The sequence below is a fragment of the Camelus bactrianus genome, chromosome 30 (genome assembly GCF_048773025.1).
Source record: "Camelus bactrianus isolate YW-2024 breed Bactrian camel chromosome 30, ASM4877302v1, whole genome shotgun sequence".
Taxonomy (NCBI): domain Eukaryota; kingdom Metazoa; phylum Chordata; class Mammalia; order Artiodactyla; family Camelidae; genus Camelus; species Camelus bactrianus.
In genome coordinates, this window is record NC_133568.1 from 10,913,130 (window position 1) to 10,931,577 (window position 18,448).

Below are 18,448 nucleotides of genomic sequence, written 5' to 3' on the forward strand. Positions count from 1 at the left end.
TCATGATTTATGACTATGGACCAGGGATATCTATTACAGTTTACTTCATATTTCATTCTGTGTATTTCATATAGGGAGGCAATTTCAAAAAATTTTCCTTTAGGCATGCTTTTTATTCTTAACTTTATAGCTGTCCCATACCTAGGCAACTCAAATAAAAAATAAAATAAGTAAAAAGTAACATGAAGAGAGTATTTGCAAATAAATACACAACCAAAATTTTAAATGGGGCATCATCAGCTGCACAGTGTAATACCTGCTATTTGTAGTCATGGACTCACAAGAAAAATTTTAATTGGATTTCATATAAATTGGAAGCAGGGCAATAAGCAATCTTTTAAGAGACTATCATCCAAAAACTGGCTTCAAAAAATGCTTGAGTGAATAAAATGTTAACCTTCCACTATATAAATATGAAACCGTAATACCTAACCTGAAGCTTCGTTCATCTGATATGAAAGAAAGGAAACAAATGTGGAATGAGATAATACTCACACTAAGTCATTACTTAAACTAGATATAACGGCGGTGATAATGAGAGAAGATCACCTTTTTTAATAATAATTACACTATTAATCTTCTTAAAGAATGTATTTCTAAAGATTGTCTAAAATGCTGAAATCAAACAGATCCCAGAATTTATAATCTCACCCCAACGATTTGGACAGTAAATTAAAATTTCTCTTTTACTATTTCCCCTTAATAATGAGGACCATTCCTTTATAGCCTTCCAAAGACCATAATCTATTTCTAACAATAAATGAAAAATACTCATATTATTAAATACAGATTAAATATAAAGAGAATGTGATTTAATCAACCAGCTTACTTCTGACATTCTGCTGAAACTTTCAGTTCTTTGGTTCTAGAAAGGAAGACCTTAATTAGTGCACCAAGGTTTCCTGTTCGAGGATTATTTTCAACTGCGAGAGAAGAAAAGGTTTTAGAAGTTAATATTAAGAACTGAAATCAAAGTGAGCATATCATAACATTTATAAAACCAAATGTCAAATTGAAGTTTATCATGGACCAACCTTATTGTCAACTTCAAATCTAATTAGGGAAACTAGCAACAAGAAAAACTGCTGCTTGGTCTTAATTCTAAACAACAACAACAACAAAATGATTTACAAATGAAAACTGTAGAAGAAAATAGCCATTTCATTTCAGAATCCAAAACTGTAAAGAAAACATGTGTAAGAGATTAAGCACACCATTACAGCATACCTACTTTGTGCTCAATAACTGTCAAATTAACCCACGTCTATGTGCTGGGTATGTGTTCTTGTCACAGCTTGAGAGTCAATGCAAGTAACCGCACAACCTTCTCACTGTGACAAAACGTGAAGCACCCTGCTACTCCAAGTGTGGTTCAGGGACGCGTGGCAACAGCATCATCCTGGAGCCTACTGAAAGTGCAGAATCCCAGGGCCACTCTGCACTACTGAAGCTGACAGTGCTTCTCAAAGCTTAATGTACATTTAAGTCACACAGAATTCTTACTGAGGTTTAAATTCTGAGTCACATCAGAATTTAATTAAATTCACATGTGTGGAGTGTGAGCTGTGATTCTGCATTCGTAACAGTCTCCCAGGTGATGCCCACTGCTGCTGGCTGGAGAAACCCACTGTGAGTGGCAAGATGCAACCTGTGTTGTAAGTCAGGGTGAGTTTTGCCCAGCTTTCACAATCCAGTATACAGATGCAATTAAATACTAGATATGCTTAGAGTTTCACTTTGAAACAAAAAAAAAACTCCTACTTTTAAGCTTGGGGTTTACTTTACTGAAAGAATATCCTGAGATTTCAAGATAAATTGTTTTTTAAAACCAGTTCATGTTTGCAAGTGCATCTCTGTGTGTTCAGAGCAAAGGAGAAAGAGTAACAGACGTTCCCATTTAAATCAAGCAAACCTGCATAAAATACAACCTTCCAGAGTTCTAGAAATTAGTTAGAAAATAGCAATATACTGTCTTCAAGCTAAAACAGTACAAAAGCATTACCAGTGGAAAACAGGAAAATTAACTATTTGTTTTTTAAAAAGAGCAGAAGGTCACTGGGGGAAATGAGTGTAACAAAAAGAGAGTCGTCTGACAGCTTAGGAAAACCTAGGAATGATTTAAAATAAAAAATGCAGTAACGACTAAAAGATACACTAGAATCTTGAGAACTGCAATGTGTAAAACATTGAATCAAAGATATAAAGGAGGAACTACAAGAAAATAACAGAGACAAACAAAAGGAAGATGCAGAGGACAAAGACGAAAGATCCAACCTGAACGTTACAGGTGATCCCAGGTTGAGTGAGAGGAAACTAAAACACAAAGAAAATCAAAGTCACAATAAAGAAAAGTTCAGAGCTGAAAAAGACCTTAATAAACCAATAAAGAGACCTCATCAAAAACAAATATGTGTGTGTATATATATATATATCTGCATGACTGGGACATCGTGCTGTACACGATATGTGCACATACACACACACACACACAATCACACACACTTATTTTTCCTCCTTACCTAAAGACCTGCAGACTGAAATGGTGGCCTCCTCCAAGAGCTTCAACTCGGTACTGGAGAGATAGAAGAAAGGTAATTAATAACTATAACACTAACTATGTACATACTAACCAGTTAAAGGAATATATAAAAACAAAGAAAGGCAATTTAGAAGGAAAATATGATATGCAGTGGCAAATAATAAAATCAGCAAAATAAAGTTAAGCTTCTAGTCTCAATGTAATTAGAAATTTTTTTAAAAACATGAAAATGAATATATGCAAGTATACGCATGAATGGGACATTGTGCTATACACCAGAAGCTGACACATTGTAGTTGACTGTACTTCAATTTTAAAAAAGAAAGAAATTTTACCACAATTCTCAATGTGAGACTACTAAAAGAAAAGCATTTGGGACACCCTGTGTTTTAGGTATTGGGGCAGGGAGGAGGGGTGGGGCTGGAAGGACTTAGAAAAATTCGAGAAAGGCATTCTCAAGTACACAGCCTAAGGCAGGGACTCCATATGGCCAGTTCCAAGGGCAGTACTGATCATAGGATTATACTTATTTAGGAGATACATGAAGTCTCATGATCTCTATAATGCTTTCAAACAGTTCAACAACAAAGAAGAAACAAGACAAGAAACAAGAGAACACACACATAAGCTTCAATAATTTATAAGTGAATAGTATATATAAGTATACAGAAAAAGACACAAAGTGACACAGAAACAGGAGACACAGACAGAGACGGCCATAAAACTCTTAGAACTCATAAAAACACAAGAAGCTAAATGACAGTGGATTCAGCAATGATTTCTTGAATATGACACCAAAAACACAAGTATCAAAAGAAAATCTAAGCAAATTGAACTTCATCAAAATTAAAAACTTTTTAAGCCAGAAAAAGAAAAATACCATATTATCATTCATATGTGAAATCTAAAAAAGAAGGACACCATGAACTCATCTACAAAACAGAAATGGGCTCTCAGCCTTAGCAAGCAATCTTAACGGTTACTGGGGAAAAGGGGTGGGAGGGGATAAATATGGGAGTTTGATATTTACAAATGTTAGCCACTATATATAAAAACAGATTTTTTTTAAAAGTTTCTTTTGTATAGCACAGGGAACTATGCTCAATATCTTGTAGTAACCTTTAATGGAAAAAAAATGAAAACGAATATATGTATGTATATGCAAGACTGGGACATTGTGCTGTACACCAGAAATTGACACATTGTAATTGACTATACCTCAGTTTTTAAAAAATAAAATAAAAATAAAAGAGACAAAAAAATTAAAAACTTCTGGTAAGTCAACTATACCTCAATAAAAAAATTTTTAAACTTTTTCAAAGAAAAATAATAATAAAATACAGGTTAATTCAAAAAGGAAAAAAAAAACTTTTGCACATCAAAGAATACTATCAACAGAGTGAAAAGTCAACCCAACAGAATGGGAGAAAATATTTCCAAATCATATATCTGATAAGGCATTAATATCCAGAATGTGTTTTTTAAAAAACTCTAACTCAACAACAACAAAAACAATGCACCTGAAAAATGGGCAAAGAATTCAGACAGACATTTCTCCAAAGACGACATAAAAATGGCCAACAGATCTATGAAAAGATGCTCCACATCACTAGTCACCAGAGAAATACAAATCAAAACAATAATGAATTCCATTTCACACCCATTAGGATAGCTATTATTTTTAAAAAAGAAAAGAAAGAAAAGTGTTAGAGGGGATGTAGAGAGAAACTGGGACCCTTGCGCATTGCTGGTACCTAAAATAGAGCAGGTGCTGTGAAAAACAAGATTGCAATTTTTCAAAAACTCAAATATGGAATTACCATATGATCCAGTAATTCCACTTCTGGGTATACGTATACTCAAAAGGATTAAAAGCAGGGACTTGAACAGGTATCTGTACACCCACATTCACAGCAGCATTATTCACAAAGGCCAAAAGGTGGAAGCTACCAAAGTGTCCATCAATGGAAGAATGATGGCACAAAATGTGGTACATACATACAAGGGAATATCAGCCTTAGAAAGGAAAATTCTGACTCACGCTGCAACATGGATGAACCTTGGAGGCATTATGTTCAGTGAAATTCAGCCAGTCAAAAAAGACTAATATTGTATGATTCCACTTATATAAGGTTTCTAGAGTAGTCAAGTTCATTGAGACATAAAGAAGACTGATGGTTGCCATTGGTGTGACTGGGGACAGGGAGGTGGGGAATGGGGAGTTAGTGTGTGTTAAGTATGGAGTTTCAGTTGGGGAAGATGAAGAGACGGAGGGTAGAGACAGTTAAACAAACAATGTGAGTGTACTTAATACCACAAAAATGTACACTTGAAAATGGTTAAAATGATCAATTTTGTGTCATGTGCATTTTGCCACTGTATATAAAAAAAGGTGCATTCCAAATTCCAATTCAACTAGTTACTAACCATGTACATAACCTTGGGATAGTTTAAGTCTATGTTTTAGTTTTGTCATACATAAAGCAGAGATTATAGTAACAGTACCTGCTTCAAAAGGTGTTGTTATTATTAAATTATGTAATATGTATAAAGCACTAAGAACAGTGCCTGGCACAAAGTAAAACCTCAATAAATGACAGCTATTATTGACTCCAAACACAGTTGTTTTTTCCCCAGTTAATAAATTAAAACAATGCTTTAAATCTGTATAACCCTTTTAATGTTTTTCAAAGCACTTCTACATTTATTAGCCCATTTAAATTCCATGAAAACCTCGTCTAATAAGTAGGGCGGCTATAAACCCTATTTTAATAGATAAGCAAACTAAGGCTTCCAAGGAGTTTAAGCAACATTCCCGGAATCAGGAGTCTAGGAAGAACAAGTAGCAGCTTCAGAGCCTGGTGATTGTTAACATTTTTGTGTTCTTTTCTGCCAATACACATGGCACACAGCAAATTCTCCAAGCAGGCAACTCTTTCTTGGCTAGTTTAAAAATCCCTACTTCCTAGGGTTCCCTGCTGTTGTATACTTTTAAAAAGAGCAATCCATAAGCATTAAGGCTTTTGACAAGAAAATTTTAGAGAAACTATGAAAGAAAACAGATTGCCTTAGCTATTTCTAGAACTATGCTGTCCAACATGGCAACCACTAGCTCTGCATGTAGTGGCTGACCACTTGAGATGTGGCCAGCCCAAAGGGAGATGCACTGGCATATAAAATACATACCAGATTTCACAGATTTGTTTAAATATAGAAAATACTTCATTACTAATCCTTATGTTCTTGAAATTATAACATTTGGGATATACTGAGCTAAATAAAATATACTGTTAAAGTTAATTTCACCTGTCTCACTTTACATTTTTAATGTGGCTATGAGAAAACTCCGAATGGTCTCATCTTTTATTTCTATCAGAGTTGTTCTAGAACTTGTTTCCTAGCAACTGAAGATGGTATCACATATAACAAGTACTATACATACACACAAAGCTAAAACTCACTAATTACTTCAGTGACTAGGCCATTACCTTCAGAATCTCAAATTATACTCATATTCAAAAAGATAAATATAATCTCTTCACAGCAAATCTTTCAGTGTCTCCTAAGATTGAACATTTTTTAGACAAAATAACCTAGAAATGACTTCTAGGTAGTGTATACAGGTCCCTGGCCTTCATCACTGTATTAGGTATTTCTGGAGCATCTGCCCACCATGTATTCTCTCTCCATCTGCTGTCCTCCCCGTCCCTTTCTCCTACCTTCCCACCTACCCCTCAGGGGGGAGTAGAGGCAGACAGGCTTATTCAGCCGGACCCCACTCCCTGGCCACAGCTGACTGAATAAACATCTCACAAAAGCTATGCCAGAGTCTTGGGGGATTGGAATTGAGATGGAAAGACAGATTTGGCATATGGCTGGAACTAGGCTGTAAAGCTGAGGGTTATAGGAAGCCATCCTCTATCCACTGAGAAGCAAAGATAAACAGAAAAGACTCTCAGGATTCCTGCTGGCCTTCCAATCCTTGGGACCCACTCTGCCTGAAGCCTTGCTGTGTTTTTGATCTTAGATTCTATAAGACAGTCCTGTCTCTTTATCGCATAAGCCCCTCTTCCTGACAAATGCTAAATCAAATTGATTTCTGTTAACAACCAAAAGACTTCTAATTAATAAATCACTGTGGTCAGATTTAATAATGTACATTAGTAGTTGGCAAGAAGTGGGAACTATGAATTACTCAGTTTATGGGTTACTTGGGCAAAAAACAAAAGTAAAGAGGTATAAAATGCAAAAGATTGTAAAGAGTTTTATGAGGTTAATAACTAGACCACATGCATAAAATCTGTTTCACTGGTGCATCTACTTTCTTCAGTCAATAATACTCTCTTAAAACCAACTGGAACCAAGAGCTTCAATTACATACATGTGGCTATAACCCTCAAAAGTTTTGGAATTTGTTCGTTCAACAAACACTGCCTGGGTGCCCAGGACAAGCTGGGCTCTGTGAAAGATGCTGTCTCAGCCTTCAGGCTACATAGAAAAATGAAGAAGCAGACAGGCTATTTGATGCAGGGGAAGTATGAAGACCAAGCCCAGTCCCACGCATGTGGTTAAAGGAAGTGCACCCAACCCACCTATTGGCAGTCGAGGAAGGCATCCTGGAGGAAGTGACTATCTGTCCTGAAGGAGCAAGATAAGCCAGTTGGGCAGGCAAAAGGGGAGGGTTTTCCAAACACAAGGAATAGCAAATGCAAAGGCAAGGCAGTCACAGAGAGCCTGGCAGGTTCTGGTAAGTAGAGATTAATCAGCATTGGAGACTGATAAACTACAATCTTGGAAAAATATACCAGATGGCTGGAGTACAGAGTTCAGTTTCTCAACTCATTCTCAAGAAAAAGGTATTAAGTGTTTCCAAAACAAAAATCAAAACAGCGTTCTGATTTCTTTTTAACACAATATTAGCTTGAAAAAAAAAGGATTAATTCCAACATGTATTAGTGAGGTTGGTTGGGACATCACTTCCTCCAGGAGACCACCTCTGATCATCAAAGACCAGGTAAGAGGCCTGCTTTCTGTCCCCAAAACACCCAATCATGAAACTAAGCAATGGTAGCAAGACTGTCTAATTATTTGTCTGTGATCCCCCTAGACTGTGGGCTTCCTGCTCATCACAGTGTTCCCAGCCTGGTACAAATCAGACACTTAATAAAAATGCACTGAATCAATGAACACCTTTTTCAGACACTTCATTACCGGAGGACAAAATTAATTGTTTCCTTCTGTTCCTCAAGAAACACTTCACACTCTCCAGATCTCAAGGATCTGTCCTCAAGTTTAAATTTTTATTAAAATATTTTTAAAGACACTTATTTGTTTCCAAACGTAAAATACATATATCTATATCTTTTTGAAGCGGTCTGGTTTCTTTGTCATTCAAGGATGGAGAGACAGAAAGGCTGGGACTCATCCCACCTCTATTGGAAGCTCCGTCTTATGGTTAGCCGGCCAGCACCTGCCATTCTGTGATTAAGCCCATCAGGCCTGGGCCTCTACCCACAGCCATGATCTGAAACAGCACCACAGCCACCACCTCCTCAATGATCACTTCAGGCCAGAAGCATCTTGAGTGTCCAGATTATAAGCTCCGTGAGAACAGGGAAAATGTCTCATTCACCCGTGCATCCCCCCAGCATGCCTGGTACAGTGGCTCAGCAAGAAGGAAAACACATGGTAAGTACCTATTAAATAAAGGATTTGTAGAGCTCTGTTTGTTGCAGTATCCCTGCGATTTCTACACTGTGAAGTGTTATTTCTACAAAGGAAGTTAGCCAGGCACACCCTTGCCAAAAGCAACACACTGATCGTTATAATAGAATTCCTTTCCTCCCATCCCTCCATCCTCCAATTTTCTAAACTTCTTGGAACATGTTAAGAATAATCTTCTTTCCCATTTGCTTGATTTAGAGCTAAAATGAGGTGGTAAGCAACTGGGGTGGCTGGTAACCGTTGCTGCGTGTTACAGGCATCTATGCACAGTACTGTTTAGTCAAACAAATGAGCTCAGATGTTCTGGCAGCAGGCAACTAACAAATCATCATTTGCAGTAAATAAAAGTAAGGTTGAACTGCAAAATATGCCAATGTTTCCAAGACAATTACAATTAGAAACTGAATGCTGTTTCTGAAAGCAGATTTGGAGCACTGGAAGTATACAATAAAGGGGGGGAAAGGCAGCAAATATTCATACCAAAATAGATAAAATAAATTAATAACACTCAGAGGTCCTCCAACTTCCTGTATTAATAAACTCCACACTTCCTGTATTAATAAACTCCACAACCAGGTCAACTTGGAAAATGTCATTAGTGAGAGATGAGGGATAAATACTAAAAACTAGTCATCTCTTAACCAAACCATTTGCTAAGTGAACTAAATTCTAGATAAACAAACATACTGTTCCAATGACCAGGTGCGGCTCTGTCTGAAGCAACCCTTATGTGTGACCGCAGATCAGGCTCCTCCTTCCCAGGACTGCTATCATCCCAGCGGCAGCATAAACAGATGGACTTTGCAGGTGACAACCCCCATGGACCATGAGACCTATGGGACTGAAGAGCCAGGCCCCAGACCCTCTCATTTACACTGGAATGTCTGAAACTGGCCCAGTTTTAAGAACCTTCCTTGGGCTTCCCTGAAGATGATTCAGCAAGGAAGTGGTTATTAAGATTTTCACAACTATAGGGAAGGTCTTAAACATCACCACTCCATTTCTGGGCTAAGTCTCTTCCCTACTTTGATTTCATGAAAAGAATCTCCCTCGGGAGAGAATTGTCATCAACCTCAACTTCTCACCCTCCACGTGCTACAGAGAGAGCTTCCACGAGAAAATTCCCCACGGAGTAGCAATAATACAGCTAGATTATTTCTAAATTATGTCTCAACTAATCTATGTAATCTCTACTAAGTGCACAAACACAGTTAAGTAACTGGGGCGTGTAGGTAGCAGAGAAGACTGGCAAGGTAAACAAGAGCAAAAAAAGAGAAGAACCTTAATGCCATGTTAAGGAACTTGCATCTTACCCTACGTGAAATACGAAGCCAATGAGCACAGGATCAAAAATATACACCATCAGAACTCTCACAGCAGCAGCAAGTATACGACCTGGTATACGACGGTTAAGTGTCTACGATCATCTTCAGATTTTTAGCAAAAAACAAAGAGATCATGTGTACAGCAACAATGATAACGATGCCTCTAGTAGCACATGTAACAAAGCCTAACCATGTGCTCACAACCACCACTATAATTAACCACTGCTGCCAACTGTTGGGCCAGCAAACTTGGATAAACCAGTAACTGTTACTAAAGCAGAAAATAGTCAAGCATATAATCTTTAAAAATTCTGTACACTAAAATAATATGCCAAATTGAAGCACTAGGAAGGCGTATCGACAGAAATAATATTGATGACTCTGTACCCACAAGATGCACAGACTGGTCAGTTTCAGTGCTTAAACTCCAAGTGCACCACCTCTCAATTTAACCATTACCATCAATTAACAAACTCATGCATGATACTGCCCACATGGATTTCCAATCATTCCCATTACTGAAGACAATGTATGCCCCTATATAAAGGAAAGAGTGCAGATTTCAAAGCCACATATTTAAATTCCACTTTCCTCATGCCTATTGGTATGATGAGCCAAGACACTTCAATTGAGAGCCTGTTTCCTCACGGGTAAAATGGAAGTAAGGATGTCACTGTCTCATAAGATAGTTGTGAGGACTATGTGGCAATGTATGGAAAATGCTCAGCACTCAGCTCAATAATGCGAGTTCCCTAATCCTCAACAACAAAACAAACCACAAGTGTTAAATTGTGAACTTTGCATGTATTTATTCCTTAACACATCTTACAAGCAATTTGCCAGTCTTAGCCTTTCTTCCCCCCATGGGGCACAGCGGAAGTATAAGACATAATTTAGTAATTTTGGAAGTAGTTTTAGATTTTGAAATAGAATCAAAACAGCTGTGTCAAACAACTGTAGGTGTTCTGCTTTGATTTTATTTTCATTAATATTTTACTACAGTAGAAGTATAACCTTAGTGGATTACAAAGGAAATCAATACTCCTTATTCACCTAGCAAAATTTCTCAGTATTAAGTAACATTTAACAAGTGGCAGAAAAGAAACTTAAATCTAGATAATAATTCTCTTTTAGAAAGAAAATTTTTCTTATTTTTTATTATTGTAAAAATGAACCATGCTAAAACCACCATGAAGTAACACTACACACCTATCAAAACTGTTAAAATAAAAAAAGAGTGACAACATCAAATGCTGGCAAGGATGCAGAGAAAGTGGATATCACATACATTACTGGTGGGAATGTAAAAGGATACAGCCACTCCGGAAAACAATTTTGGCAGTTTTGTATAAAAATAACATTTACCATATAAGCCAGAAATTGCACTCTTGAGTATCTATCTCCATGAAATAAAAGCTTATATTCACACAAAAAGCCTGTACACAAATATTCACAGCAGCTTTATTCACAAGAGCCAAAAACTGGAAACAAATGCCCTTCAATAGGTCACTGTTTAAATTATGGTATATACATAACACAGAATACTACTCAGCAATAAAAAGGAATGAACTATGATGTATAGAACAACTTGAATAGATCTCAAGGACACTATGCTGAATGAAAGAGCTAATCTCAAAATGTTACATATGGTATCATTCCATTTCTACAACCTTCTTGAAATAAAATTATAGAGATGGAAAACTGATTAGTGGCTGCCAGGAGTTAGAGGTGGTGAAGGTAAGAACAGATGTGGCTACAAAGGGAAAGCACAAGAGCCTTGTTGGGATGAAGGTTATATATCTTGATTGTGGTGGTGGTGGGTGATGAAATCGCACGTATAACTTACTGCTGAAATCTCCATACCCGCTGTGGACTGTACCAATGTCAATTTCCTGATTTTGGTCCTGAATTACAGTTACCACTGGGGGAGATAGGGAAGGATGCAAGGAACCTCCCTGTACTTTTTTTTGCAATTTCCTGTGAATCTATAATCACTTCAAAATAACAAGTTAAAAAAAATCATAAAAGCCAAGCTATAAAATTTATACAGAAGTTATATATAAATATACACATTTCAAAAATATATACATATATACAATTTTGCTTGAATGAGATTGTCATATGAACGATTCTTTTCTTTTTTCAGTTTTATTATGTAGATTACAGTTCAACTGCACATATACATTATATTGCATGTAAATACATAAAGTATACCGCACTTTTTTTTAGTTTACATGTATGTACTAATTACTGTTTCTAAGAACAGATTAGAGCTTTAGTTTTTAAACTTACATAGTTATCAAAGGAATAAAGCCAACTACAAAATAAGAATCAACGGAATGCAGTAATCCAATCATAAAGGACAGTCGAATGTGCTTACACATATTCAAGAAGTCAAAATAATAATTAGTATTCATTTGTGTCATTATTATTGTTGTTATTATTTTTTCAATTCCTCACATAAATGATATCATATGGCATTTTTCTTTCTCTTTCCAGCCCACTTCACTTAGAATGGCAATCTTCAGGTCCATCCATGTTGCTGCAAATGGCATTATTTTATTCTTTTTTATGGCTGAGTAGTGTTCCATTGTATATATGTACCACATCTTCTTTATCCAGTCATCTGTTGATGGACGTTTGGGTTGTTTCCATGTCTTGGCTAAGACATATGAATGATTTTATAACTAGCTTTAACCACTTAATGTGCTATGGATTTTTTTTTTCAAATCTGTAAACACATGATCATTATTAATGACTGTATATTGTTCCAGTGTGCAGATACACCCTTTTTATTTGTTCATTCATCCAATCTCCTTACTGGTGAACACTTAAGATTGTTCACAATTTCCTGTTATCATAAACACTGCCATGAACGTCTTTGCACGTACATCTCTCTACATACATCGTCTCCTTAACAAATTCTAGAAGCAGAATTGCTAGGTCAATGACACTTCTGTTCTGATGAATACTGCAAATTACATTCCAGAAAGATTTAACCAATTCCCACCAAAATGCATGAACGGTGGCTTATCAACCCATACATTTCTAAATCTGAAAAATTACAAACCCAGATTTCTTGACACCAAATCCAATGATTTTTATATTCAGAAAAGCATGTGCTGACACTAAGCAAGCATAAGAACCTTGACAAATACAGATTTTTTTCCCCTCTAAAATGGCCTATAGAGAGAAATTCATAAAGGATGTGAGATCCAACTGGCAAATTATCAGGCTATTGTAAACTTAAAACAAATTCTATTCACCACCACCTAAATTCTTCCACTGCACCAGGCAGTCCAATTCTGTATTAACTAACATGGAGGGCGAGGCACATCAAGGACTACTGTACAGAGAGTTTACAACTTCTTTGGATTTAAACTCTGTGTTACAATCCTCTGACATGACAAAGCAGTTTTCCAAATAAATAAACAAGAATATTTGTTGGTAGGGGAAAAAAGCTAATTTCATATGAGGCCTGTAGTTCAAGAATTCAATTTCCCAACAGCCAAAATAAATATATAAAATGGGTCATCTAATGAACTTAATATCTATTCCTGATAACTGTCACACATGAAAATGTATAAAAGTTATTGACAATATTTTAGTCAGCTGGTGTAACAGGTCAGACAGGCTACAGTTGGCAAGTAAAATACTCACCAGAGGAGTTAACAGAGTAGCATACTTAGGCTGATAAGCGAATTGATGTCCTGTGACCTGTATCATGGAGCCAACGTACAGCATTAGAAGGAACTGTCTGTGGTCCTTTAGGCAGTTTCTACCATCCAACATTTTTTTTTCTTTTTTGACTTTCACTTTTCTTTTCTATCAACCCATCTGTCTTATTCTTTTTCATCTTTTCACACTTCGGATAGTTAAGTAACGTAAGAAGTACCAAAGGACACTGTCAGGCCATGGTGTTGGCCCTCAGGGATTAAAGAAAAAAGAGGTTGAATAATACATAATCTTAGAAAAGAAGCTTACCAATGGGTTGTAGAACAACACTGCAACCTGATAAAAGTCTTCTCATATTCTCAAATATACAAGTAATTTGGATTTCCACATAAAACTAGGCTTAAAATTTTTTTTTACACTACAGAGAAAAATTATTTGTAAAAACTAAAAATTGCAACTAAGTATTGTATGCATTTAGCAGGATTGCATTAATTTGAACTCCACTAACTTAACATTTGGGACCATTTGGCTAAATTAAGCTGAAACTGACTTTTACGTTCTATTTTAAAGAAAGTATTTCAGCTTGGAAGGAGGAGGCTTAAGAAAAGAATTGTTTAACCTTCTACAAAAGAAATGTGTTTAAAAACTTCAGCATATTAATTGTTGATATGCAAATAAATCTGCTGATTAGCTACAAGTTGCAATTTGTATAGATCTATACAAATAGATATTCTCTCACCTTGATTATTTCACTTGATTTCTTTGAAAACTCCTGAGAAGTTGACTAAGGAAATAGAAATACCTTCATCTTACAAGTCACAGAAACAGAGAAGCTAAGTATTTTGTTTAAGGTCACAACATAAGAATAAACATCTCTAACTTCTAATTTAATTTTCTTTCAATATAGATAACATTTAGCTACTTTTTTATTAAGACAAACCCACATAATATCAATCTAGAACATTACCACTAATTGGAATTTCTACATATACCTAAAAGAAGTGTGTCATAGATGTATTATCCATTATAAAAATGGTATTTATGGAGTGAGGAGGGTATAGCTCAGTGGTACAGTGCGTGCCTAGCATGCACAAAGTCCTGGGTTCAATCCCCAGTACCTCCATAAAAAATAAATAAATAGAAACCTAGTTACTCCCTGCCCATAAAATAAAAAATTAAAATGTAAAACTATTTTTTAAATGATACTTATGTTATGACTTAAATCATATAAAAATTATGTGAATGATAAAGACTGCAAGAAAACAAAAAAATCTAAGCCTAATAAGGGAAGTGGTAAGATGATAGATGACTTTTTTATAATTGCTATGAAATCATAAACTACAGTCTGAGGAGGAGGGCATAGCTCCAGTGGTAGAATGCGTGCTTAGCACGCAGAAGGCCCTGGGTTCAATCCCCAGCACCTCCATTAAAAAAACAATAATAATAATAACTAAATAGACTTAATTACCTTCCCTCCAAAAAAAAAATTTTTTTGCTTTAACTACAGTTTGGTTAGGAAGCTAAATTTTTTTATTATATACTCCCTAAGTCACAGCTTTCAGTAATTTAGACTGGTTTTATTTTCGTTTTAAGCACACCAATCTCATACGCAAATGTCAATAATGAAAGATGATCAACATAGTTCAAATCTTTTAATGAAAAGCAGATGGGCAGAAAGCTGTTGGGGGTAGAATTATACATAGATTTCTGAACACTGATTTGCTGAACAATCAAAGTAGCTATAATTATGAAGTTCATAAGATAAACACCAAAAATTCTTTTTCACTTAAAATTCCACCATAAAAGTATTTCAAAATTGACATTTTATATTAATAATGTCATTTTCAGTCCACAACATACATTTTCTAACAAATTATATAATGTTTGTCAGTTTAAAACACAACCTGCGTAAAATCAACAAGTAACCACTCAGAAAAGCATAGATGCATTTCTGAAGACTTTTCTCCCTTACCTTAGCAAAGAGAATTACAGAAATCATTCACAAAACTAACAAGAATCACTCCATTCAGTGGTTTAACTGTGGGAATGTCAATGTTTTAAAAGAGCCTATTCAGAGGAAAAAGCCAAAGGATAAAAACTGCACATAAATTTATTATAGCAATTTTTAATGCACGAAGCAGAACTAAAAAGGTATTTATATTCATGTGATTCACAGACAATCCTATAAGCTGTCATTCAACTGCCAAAATGAAAGAAACTATAACTATTAAAATGTCAAAATTTCAACAACTACTCTGCAAGATCCTATTGCATTTATTCTCTCAAGAAAGCAACAGAAAAAAATGACTTAAAAATTCAGATTCCAACCAACAAAGTGAGAAAAGGAAAAAAAGGTTCACTTGGAGTAAAACTTACTTTCCCCCTTATTTTAACGCTTTAAACTATGTTAGTTATGTGCACCACCACCACCCCCACACACACACAAGCTTTTAGTTTAAGGAAGCAATCAACCCTGGCCAAACTCAAGCATCCTCTAAAATGATTTTGCACAGAAAGGTTTAAATGAAAGAAAAGGAAAAAAGGTTTTGACTCAAGATGTAAAAACTGAACTTCTTTTGGTCCCTCAATTTGAGAAAATAAGATGCCAAAAAGTCTCAAATTATTTATTCCCTTAGTAAAATGGCCTAGTACACTATTTTGGTCTCCATTCAAGTAAACTTATGATGAAAGAATTACAGTTTAGAAGATGGATTTAGGAGTTATCCCAGGCCCACCTCAACGACAGAGAAGATTGTTTCAACTTGAAAAGTCCTAATAAAATTTCACATAAAGTGTGCCAAAGAGAATAAAAACACAGAAGCAGAGACAGGCCTCAAAAATTCAAAGAAAAAAAAATTGTACAATCACTTAATTGTTTCTGTCGGTTGAAAACTTGTGACCTAATTCAATAAAAGTCTCTTTTCCTATTTCTCAACTGAGGAAACAGATCAAGAAACTCTGAGAAAGGATCATTCAGGCAGCTTCCCTTAAATAGAGAAGGCACACACCACTCAAGGCTAGGTTAAAATACAGGACAGATTATCCATCCACTTGCTTGTATTAATTGTAAATAACATATTTATTACATTTACATTGTAAATAAAGACACTCAAACATAAGGTATGCGTTTTTATGACCTTCGCTTTGAAGGTGCTTAAAAATCTGAGTGTATCAATCTGGTGATTCTCAAAGATTAGCATATATAATTTAATGATGCATCTCTTTAGCCATTATTTGAAGCTCAGTCTGTAATCAGTCTGTGCTTCCAAATGGAGACTGTGTGGCAGGATGGCCAACAGAATTCATCTCTGGAGCTACATTAACCTGGTTTGAATCTGGTCCATGCCAACTACTAGCCATCTGACTTTGGACAACTTTCCCAGGCCTGTTTTCTCACACGGAAATAATAATAGTACCTCCTCATAGACTTGATGTGAGAACTAAATGAGGAAATGCACCGAAGGCAATGAGCCCAGTGCCTGGCACACACTAAGTGCTCAATAAATAATGGCTAAATTAACAATGATGTTTACATTAGCCAAGCCTCTTAGCAGAATGAACACATTTTTTTTATAATGCAAGAGGGATCCCTGAAAACAATCACAGTGTAACTGGAATCTAACAACGCTGAACAGAAGTGAAGGGCATTTATTTAAAAGCATTTAAAAGAAAGTACAACAAACTAGAGTTTAAAAAACATGTGATGTGAAGTATACATAGAATGGATACTCCTCAGCCTAAAAAAGAAGGAAATTCTGACACGTGCTACAACATGGGTGAACCTTGAATATATTACACTAAGTGAAATAGGCCAGGCACCAAAGAATAAACATTAAATGATTCCATTTATATGCAGTACCTAGAATAGGCAAATTCAAAGAGACGGAAAGTAGAATAGAAGTTACCATGGACTGGGAAGCGGGTGGAAAGGGGAGTTACTGTTTAAAGGGCACAGAGTTTCAGTTTGAGATAACGAAAAAGTTCTGGAAATGGACAGTGATGATGACTATAAAACACTGGGAATGTACTTAATGCCACTGAATTATATACTTAAAAATGGCTAAAATGGTAAAAAAAAAAAATTGTTATGTAAATTACACTACAATAAAACAAGCTATGTGAGTAAAATCTTTTCATACTGCAGCAGACTAGACTCAATTCCCAAATATCAACATTAAAAGATGCTCGTCTCTGGAATACCACACACCATAAAAAATCTTTAACATTGAAGGAGAATTAATCAAATGGCCACACTTAGGCTAACAGATTGCTAATTCTTATATTTGCTCTTAAAAGGGTCAACTAATCTGACTGACTGGTTACTACTCACAGCTCCAGGCCCATTGTTAAAATAAAGCTATTAATTTTACTGTTTCTGCTTTATTCCAGTAATTGAAAGTAATAATCATACTTGGTCTCTGAGTTGTTCTCCGGGGAGAAGATCCCAGGACTGTAACAAAATAGCCTGAATCACCAAGAAGACCACGCCTTGGGCGCTTATAAGATGAAGGGATGGAAAGAGCGACAACCACCAGCCTCTACAGACTTGGTCACCTGGAGACACCGTGACGCCACTCTGAGTCTGATGAGAAGAAAATCATTCTGTTGCTTGTTACCGATGCTTTACTGTTTGAGCTGTGGCTGTATAATCCCCCTGCCCCAATCCCAAGGTGGGCTCACAGTTTTGAAGGCACCAGCCTGCTGTGAAGCCCCTTTGCCCCGGAAAGCAATAAAGCTGCCTCTTTTCTTCTTAGCTCTAAGACCTTGCCTCTGAGTTTCAGTTTGGCTCATCAGGGATGGGGGCCGATCTTTCGGCAACAACATAACCAAAAAGTCCCCATGTAATTTGTCTCCTTGCTCACTGTTCTGCCACACTGGCCTTTTTGCTATTCCTCTAACACAGACAACTTACTCCTGCCTCAGATCCCGCTGTTCCCTCTGCCTGGAATACTCTTTCTCCAGAACAATGCCTGGCTCCCTGGTTTCACTAACGTCCACTTACATGCTGCTTCCCTGAGATCCTCTAGCCAAAGAAATCTCCCGCTGGTATTTGCTCCCATTCTGTCACTCTCCATGAACTTACTCTGTTATTTTTCAGACATTACTTCACGTATTTATTTCTTTACTTGTTTGCTGCCCATCTCCTCCACTAAAATATAAGCTGCATGAGGGCAGGGGCCTTGTC

The 18,448-nt window shown here is 36.2% G+C and overlaps 1 protein-coding gene across 5 annotated transcripts in view; it reads right to left on the reverse strand.

The window, feature by feature from the left end:
* Positions 1-18,448, reverse strand: part of DYM (dymeclin) — a 308,671-nt gene that overhangs the window by 261,911 nt on the left and 28,312 nt on the right. For all 5 annotated transcript variants that reach the window (XM_074355333.1, XM_074355335.1, XM_074355332.1 and 2 more), the window contains 2 exons: positions 2,520-2,572; positions 830-923 (listed from right to left, as the gene is read on the reverse strand). In XM_074355333.1, coding sequence (XP_074211434.1) covers positions 830-923; positions 2,520-2,572 — 147 coding nt within the window. The remainder of the gene's footprint in view (positions 1-829; positions 924-2,519; positions 2,573-18,448) is intronic.